The 7,871-nt window shown below is 48.9% G+C and overlaps 1 protein-coding gene across 2 annotated transcripts; it reads left to right on the forward strand.

Moving 5' to 3' along the window:
• The first annotated feature begins 105 nt into the window (after positions 1 to 105).
• Positions 106 to 5,946, forward strand: LOC121436727 (armadillo repeat-containing X-linked protein 2-like). 2 transcript variants are annotated; one of them, XM_041636740.1, is made up of 5 exons: positions 106 to 213; positions 610 to 866; positions 1,370 to 1,474; positions 1,748 to 1,813; positions 2,752 to 5,946. In XM_041636740.1, exon 5 carries the CDS (start codon positions 2,874 to 2,876, stop codon positions 5,550 to 5,552), a length of 2,679 nt encoding a protein of 892 aa, XP_041492674.1. In that variant the 5' UTR covers positions 106 to 213; positions 610 to 866; positions 1,370 to 1,474; positions 1,748 to 1,813; positions 2,752 to 2,873; the 3' UTR covers positions 5,553 to 5,946. The 2 variants fall into 2 exon arrangements, with proteins under 2 accessions (XP_041492674.1, XP_041492675.1); XM_041636741.1 differs by having other exon boundaries at positions 1,764 to 1,813.
• Positions 5,947 to 7,871: the final 1,925 nt, after the last annotated feature.

Raw genomic sequence — 7,871 nt, forward strand, 5'->3', positions numbered from 1 at the left:
GGAGTGGGGATAAAGGAGGGAGCTCCTGATCTTGGTGGGAGTGGAATTCCGGGACTTAAGCTTACTGGCAAAGAGTCCCTCACGTGACCAAGAGCTGACGTGGGCAAAGGTACTTAAAGCCTTGACGGCCATCTCTGCCATCTTCCTCCGGGTACCAACGCCATAACGCTGCACACTGCCAGGCGAGAAGAAAATTACCTCAGAACTGGACAGGTGGGTGTGAGAATGAACATTCTCGGGACCCGGGAGTTGCAAATAGCCTAGGGTTACTGAATGTCAAGGCCTCGGGTGCTTCTGCATCCTCTGCTGGCCGCGGTTTTCCAGACCCTAGGATCTCCGGGGCAGCGGACGAGAGGGGAGTAGGAGAATGAAAGGACTATCCCTTCTATGGAAGAAAACGCTTACTTCTCTCGCAGCAGTTTTGCGGTTTTGTTTTAGAGGCTCAGGCTCGGTTCCCTGCTTACGGTGCTGTTTTGAGAAGGGCAGGCAAGAGAAATAAACGTGGCAGCTCATTCAAACCCAGCAAGGAGGTGGGTGGGGATCGGGTGGCCAGATGGGCTTGAAATTTGGAACCAATCGGTATTTTTCATTCCCATCTTCCCTTTTCAGACTACCTGGCTGCCACAACCTTGCCCCCTCCCCTCCCTTCCCTCCCCTCCCCTCCCCTCCCCCCATCCTTCTAGGGTGCTAGGAAATGGGTGTGCCAGCTTCTGTAGAAGATATGGCGGATTTGGCTTCACAGGCTGGGGGACCGTAAGCTAACTGGTATTAAATCGTCATGCTAACTGCCAGGCTGCTTTCCAGACACCTGCGGCCCACAGAGCCCTTCATCCTGGTCTTTTCAGCCCTGAAAAAAAGGAATTCGGGTATTCAGGCTATAGAAATGGCGGTTTTCTGGGGATTTGGGGTGGGGGAGGGAAGCGGGGCCCAGAGCAGAGAAACCACGGAAAATCAGGACCCTGAAACTGAGGAGGTGGGCCTAGCGGCCCTTGTTCTGCAGAAAGGTGGGGGCTGAAGAATGGCTGAGCATAGGCGAAGAACACTAGAATATCTGGCAGGAATCCCCCATGCTGCAACTTAGCCAGCACTCTCACCTCGCCCCCTCCGCTTCGATGCAGCAGAAGGGGTGTGGCGCAGTGTCTCAGAAAAATGGCGGCCAGGGGGTGGGGCGAAATAGAAGGGGACATTGAGTGCCTGGGGAGCCTGCGCAAACGGGGGGGGGGGGGCGAGGATGGGGGGATGGGGGGGATGGTGAGAGAGGCAAGGAGAATTAAAGGAATTGAAAGGTGGAATTCTTCGTCATCGTGGTGTGCAGATGGAAAAAGGCTAACACTGGGGCTCTTGTTCTGGATGCTGATATGTCCACCAGGTTCTTAGTCTGCGCCTGCAGTCTCTATTTCTGCCCTTCAGCCTGCCCTCAGCATGAAGCTCAGGCTGAACTAAAGGAAGGAGAAAGAGCTCAGAATTCTTGCAGGTCAGTGTTCGGGGTGAGCATCCCCTTTGGCAGAGGCCAGAACATAGCACCAACACACCTCCCCCTGCATGTTTTCTTTCTTTAAGACACCTTTGTTCTGGCCTGTCCTTTCTGGTGCAGGGAACGGGGCATATGGGATTTCTAATTTAAATTAATCGTTGGGGGAGAAAAGGAGGAGTCCTGAGAGTTTTTTTGGCCCATCAGAATGCAAATCAGGGGAGAAACAATTGTCTCTCTGCCAAAGGCTCAAAGCCACCTGTCATTTACCCACAGATCCCTCTACCTTTAGGCTCTGCAGCTGCCAGCACTGCGGGAATTGCTCCTGATCCCAGGAACTTGGTATGTATATGTGCACTATCTGAGGGCTCTTGAATGGGGGTGGAGGTGTCACAGGTGAATCTCAGATTTCACACTCTGCCAGATTTCCATGCCCTCCCCACTTAGGGACAACTAAATGGTAGATGCTGGCACTGGGAAGGTGAACTAGAGGTAAGATAAGACTCGAGCTGATCATCGCATCAACAAGTGCAGGCTTCCACACCTGTGTCCCCAAGCGCTCCCCTAAGGTTAGACACAAAGTGAGCCCAAACCCTGTGCTTCTCACTTCTTTTTTTTTTTTACATTTAGGGATTTGGTTTATTAGGGGGTAAGAAAGTTCCTGCGGTATAACAAAATTACAATTAGTTATGACCTTAAGGTAAAGTATCACCCAAACCCTCCTAAATGAACAATCTCTGGTGAGTCACTAGGTTAAGAAACCATACAGACTACATGCTCCAAGATTCAAGAACTTAATATATTTGACCAGTGGTTCTCAAACTTCCTAATACTGTGGACTTTTACAATTCCCCATGTTGTGGAGACCCCCAACTGTGAAATTATTTTTTTTTGTCTCTTTTTTTTTATTGAGAAAAGGAGAAAACAAAACAAGTTTCCACCTCCTCCCAGCCTCCCATTTCCCTCCCCCTCCTCCCACCCTACGCCCCCTCCTCCCACCCTTCTCCCCCTCCCCCCACTCCTCTCCCCCTCCCTCTCCAGTCCAAAGAGCAGTCAGGGTTTTCTACCCTGTGGTAAGATCTAGGACCTCCCCCCTCCGTCCATTTCTAGGAAGGTGAACATCCAAACTGGCTAGGCTCCCACAAAGCCATCACATTACGTAGGATCAAAACCCCGTGCCATTGTCCTTTGCGTCTCATCAGAGGATTGGGATAAAGGAAGGTTGGACAGGGGAGCACGGAACCACAATGCTTCTCACTTCTGACGTTTACCCCTACTAGGTCCAGCTCAGTTTGCTGCCTCAGAAGACCTTTCAAACCCAAGTTTGAGAGCCTCGTTTTGACTGGTGCATACGTTCGTTCCACTTAAGCAATCTGGATCAGAGAATTGTTGCACGTGTATCATGAGCCGTACTCGGGATGCTGGCTGCGTAGCTGCTGGAATAGTGATCGGGGCTAGCGCCTGGTACTGTGTCTACAAATACACTAGAGGAAAAGACCAGAAGAAGAAGAGACCAGCCAAATCCAAGAACCGGGCTTCGGTGGGTACTGGAGCCAGGGCTAAAGGTGGACTAAAAGCAGGATTCACAATTGACCTTGGGCCAGGGTTCAATCCCCCAGCCTCTGTCACTGTTGAGACAATGAATAAGGCCCAAGGGAAAACATCCACTCTTGCCACAACTGCAGCTGAAAAAATGGTGCCAGCTGCACCCAGCCCTAAGGTTCAGAATGGGGCAGAAAGTAAGGCCCAGGAGGCCAAGGGGGCTGGGACTGAGCCTACTCCCAAACCAGTAGTCGCGACTTCAGCTGCCAGTGCAGTTACACCCCCACCCAAGGTGGCAGAGGTTCCCACAGCTGCGGAGGCCCCACAAATAGTAGTGACTCCCAAAGTGGCAGAAGCTCCCGGTACCATGGAGGCTACTGGGATAACAGCACTCCCTGGGCCAGCAGTACTTCCTGGGGTAGCCCAGTCTCCTGGGCCATTAGTACCTTCCCCATCAATAGCACCTTCTGTGCCAACAGCACTTCCCTGGGCTGTAGCACCTCCTGGGGTAGCCCAGTCTACTGGGCCAGCACCACCAACCATGGCACTGCAATCTCTTGTGCAAGCAGCACCTTCCTGGACAGTCGTAGCTCCCCCCGGGGCAGTCTACATTCCCGTGGCAGCCCACTTTACTGGGCCAGCAACTGCCAGGGTAACCCAGTCTCCTGGGACAGTGGTGCCTCCCCTTCCACCCCCGTCTCTTGGGGCAGCAATGCTTTCTAGGGCAGTCCAGTCTCCTGTGACAACAGTGCCTCCCAGAGCAGTCCAGTCTTCTGGGGCAACAGTGCATCCTGGGATGATAGCCCAGTCTCCTGGGGTAGTAGTGCCTCCCAGAGCAGTTCAGTATTCTGGGGCAGCAGTGCCTGCCATTACAGGAGTCCCTTCTGGGGCAGCAATGCCTGCCATGACAGGAGTCCCTTCTGGGGCAGCAATGCCTGCCATGACAGGAGTCCCTTCTGGGGCAGTAATGCCTGCCATGACAGGAGTCCCTTCTGGGGCAGTAGTGCCTGCCATGACAGGAGTCCCTTCTGGGGCAGCAGTGCCTGCCATGACAGGAGTCCCTTCTGGAGCAGTAGTGCCTGCCATGACAGGAGTCCCTTCTGGAGCAGTACTGCCTGCCATGACAGGAGTCCCTTCTGGAGCAGTACTGCCTGCCATGACAGGAGTCCCTTCTGGGACAGCAGTGTCTCCCATGGGGCCAACAACTCCAATGGCGGCGGCAGCATTTGCTAGGGCACCAACATCTACCCAGAGGGCAACAACCACAGACGTCATGCAGGTCCCTAGGGTGGCAGCACCTACTGAAGCCACAGAGGCTCCTAGAATGGCAACACCTGCCATGGTGGCTGGGGCCTCTCTGCCAATGCTTTCTGGGGCTGCCCAGACTCCTGGGCATTCAGGGTCCTCTAAGACAGCAGCCACTAGCAAGAAAGCTGGAGCTCACACTGGAGCTATACCTAAGTCTGGGTCAGCCGCTGGCGCTGTGCCCAAAGGTGGAAACAGGAACCGGAATGGAGGCAAGGGCAAAAATAGAAAAAACAAGGTTGAAGTGGATGAATTGGGGATGGGCTTCCGCCCTGGTGACGGGGCTGCTGCAGCTGCTGCAGCTTCTGCTAATGGCGGACAGGCTTTCCTAGCAGAGATTCCTGAATCTGAGGAGGGGGAGTCTGGGTGGACTGATACAGAGTCAGATTCTGACTCTGAACCTGAGATTCAGCAAAGAGGGAAGGGGAAGAGAACCATTCCCATGCATAAGCGCCCCTTTCCATATGAAATTGATGAGATTCTGGGTGTCCGAGATCTCAGGAAAGTCCTAGCCTTGCTTCAAAAATCAGATGATCCTTTCATCCAGCAAGTAGCCCTGCTCACCCTGAGCAACAATGCCAATTATTCATGTAATCAAGAAACAATTCGAAAGTTGGGAGGCCTCCCAATTATTGCAAACATGATCAACAAAACTGACCCCCATATTAAGGAAAAAGCCTTAATGGCCATGAATAACCTGAGTGAAAATTACGAAAACCAGGGCCGACTGCAGGTGTACATGAACAAAGTGATGGATGACATCATGGCCTCTAACCTGAACTCGGCAGTACAGGTCGTTGGGCTAAAATTTTTAACAAACATGACTATCACTAATGATTACCAGCACCTGCTTGTCAATTCCATCGCAAACTTTTTCCGTCTGTTATCCCAGGGGGGTGGAAAAATCAAGATCGAAATTTTGAAAATACTTTCAAATTTTGCTGAAAATCCGGATATGCTCAAGAAACTTCTCGGTACCCAGGTGCCGTCATCCTTTAGTTCCCTTTATAATTCTTACGTGGAGTCGGAAATTCTTATTAATGCTCTTACTCTGTTTGAGATTATCTTTGACAACCTCAGAGCGGAAGTGTTCAACTACAGAGAATTCAACAAGGGTTCCCTGTTTTATTTGTGTACTACATCTGGGGTGTGTGTTAAGAAAATCCGAGCCTTGGCGAATCACCACGACCTCTTGGTGAAAGTGAAAGTCATCAAACTGGTAAACAAATTCTGATTTGTGCCCTCAAGATCTGTGATGTCTCAGTTTTTCAGTCTGGAAGCATTAAAAATGAGATGTTATTGCTTTCCTCCTTGTGTGTATAGTAAAGGAGTTCTTTCAGCTGCCAGCTTAGAATAATGTGTCATTCAGAGTGATGTTGTTTGTGGCAGTCACCAGCTTTAAGCGGAACCATTTTCTGAATACCAAATAGTCCTGTAGTCCTATAGTACTGAAGACACATTTGTGATTTGAATTGTGCTGCTTGAGTGGAATCTTTTTCCCAAGTCCTCTATGTGAGTTGATAATGAACCTGTTCGTGAATGGCCTATTCTGCCCTTACTTGTTTTGACTTGAATTTTGTCACCAAAGACTTCATATGTGTATCATCAATAAAGTTGTGTGTTGCAAATCGGAAGAACTTGTTCTCATGCTAGAATTAAAAGTCTAGCTGCAGAGGTAAGGGACATGAATACAGATGGACTGCTAATAGTATGTGGGCATTTACTCAGTGTCGGATACTTGCTATCTGGGAGGATGAAGCAGAACTTCAATGAAGGATACACTTAAACTGAGCCTGAAAGACAGAATAGGAGAGTGTCCTGGAAGGGAGAAGTGGTCTGAAGAAAGGCATGGGGTGAGAATTCTGTTCCTATGAGAGGGAGGAAGGTAATCTCCCTGAAACAGAAAAATAGAAGCTGTGGAAGAAGAGTGAGAAAAGAGAAAGATGAGAACTTAGGGTGAAGAAGTTATTTTGTTTGCTTGTTTTGTTTTATTTTTAAGGTCTTAAACCACTAGTTTGTGTACCAAAATATCCTGTCATTCAAGGAGTAACAGGACATTTAAAAATATATGTATATAAAGGAAACACAAGGCTGGGAGATAGCTCAGTTTGTAAAGTCTTGGCCTCACAAGTATGAGGATTTGAGTTTGATTCCCAGTACCCACTTAAAAATGCTTGGTGTGATAATGCCCACTTGTAATCTTGGCCCTGGGGGTGAAGAGACAGGAGGATCCCTGTGGTTCACTGGCCAGCCAGTCTAGTAGCCTAATTGATGAGCTCCAGAGACCCTGTATCAAAGGCGGAATGGAATTCCTGATCATGACACCTCAGTTTGTCCTCTGGTCTCTACACATATGTGCACACACATGAACACACACGTAAAAATGAAAAGTAATCTAGGGGCAATGTGCATGATGGGTGAAGCTGGCATGGGCCTAGGGGTAGGGATTACATGAGAGCAATTGTTTGAAAGTTTTAATAAACCAAGCCTGAAATGAAGAATGAGGAAGTGGAGTGGTAATAAGACACGTGTACACAAGTACATGCTTGCGCGCACACACACACACACACACACACACACACACACACCCAAGACCTGCCACCTGACAAGTTCTGACAGGGAAGGGCTCCCTTAGACAACTGTGAGGGCCCACATAGTGACCAAATGAATTCTCCTTTAAGATGGGAAAAAAATCAGCAATAGAATGACGTTTGGTGCTGACCCCTGGTAGCTTTCTCAAAGCTAGAGGTCAGCTCAGCCCTCCTTTGGAGAGGGGGCTGAGGTGAGGTTTTTCTTATATCCTCACCCCTACTCCTTAGTTTTCCTCCTTCTAGGGCAGAGCTGAATGAAGGCTTTGGAGCCTAGAATTGCTCTTACCCAGTTTTACTGCTATTACACCCATGTCATGCAGTAAGTAATAGATTTGCTGTGATGAGAACAGACTCATGGTTTTCTGACTCCTTAATAAGGAAAGCCTGAAAAGATGTCAGTCCTGACCTAGTCATGCCTTTTTTAAAAGTAAGTATTCATTATTTATTTATTAACATTTTTTCATTTATTTTGCATAGCAACCACATTTTCCCTCCCCTCATCTTCTTTCATTACCTTCCTCCCCCACCTCCTATTTCTCCCTCTCCTAGTCCTCCTCCATCTCCATGCAGAAAGGGGCAGGACTCCCATGGGGTAGCACAAAACACGGAACAATCAAGTTGAGGTAGGACCAAGCTCCTTCCACTGAATCAAGGCTGGGCTCATAGTCATATCTTTTTCTGCATGAATTAGAGTGTGTATTTGAGCTCATACACTGCAGATGGGCACACTAGAAGCTGCTAGCTTAATCCCAGTTGCCAAGGTAATTCAGTCATCTCCCTTTGCTCAGATTGACACTGGAAACTTTTATCCCCTTAAATGGAACCTATTCTGTACAAAATGTATGTATCTTGACTTATAAATGAGCAAAAAAATCTTATAATAGATATTATGTTTCCTAAAATCTAGATTTGAATGTCTTAAATCATGTCCCGTGTGAAAAATCAAGAGCAGAAAGTAGAGA

The sequence above is a fragment of the Microtus oregoni genome, unplaced genomic scaffold (genome assembly GCF_018167655.1).
Source record: "Microtus oregoni isolate MIOR12 unplaced genomic scaffold, Mior012 000050F_002, whole genome shotgun sequence".
NCBI lineage: Eukaryota > Metazoa > Chordata > Mammalia > Rodentia > Cricetidae > Microtus > Microtus oregoni.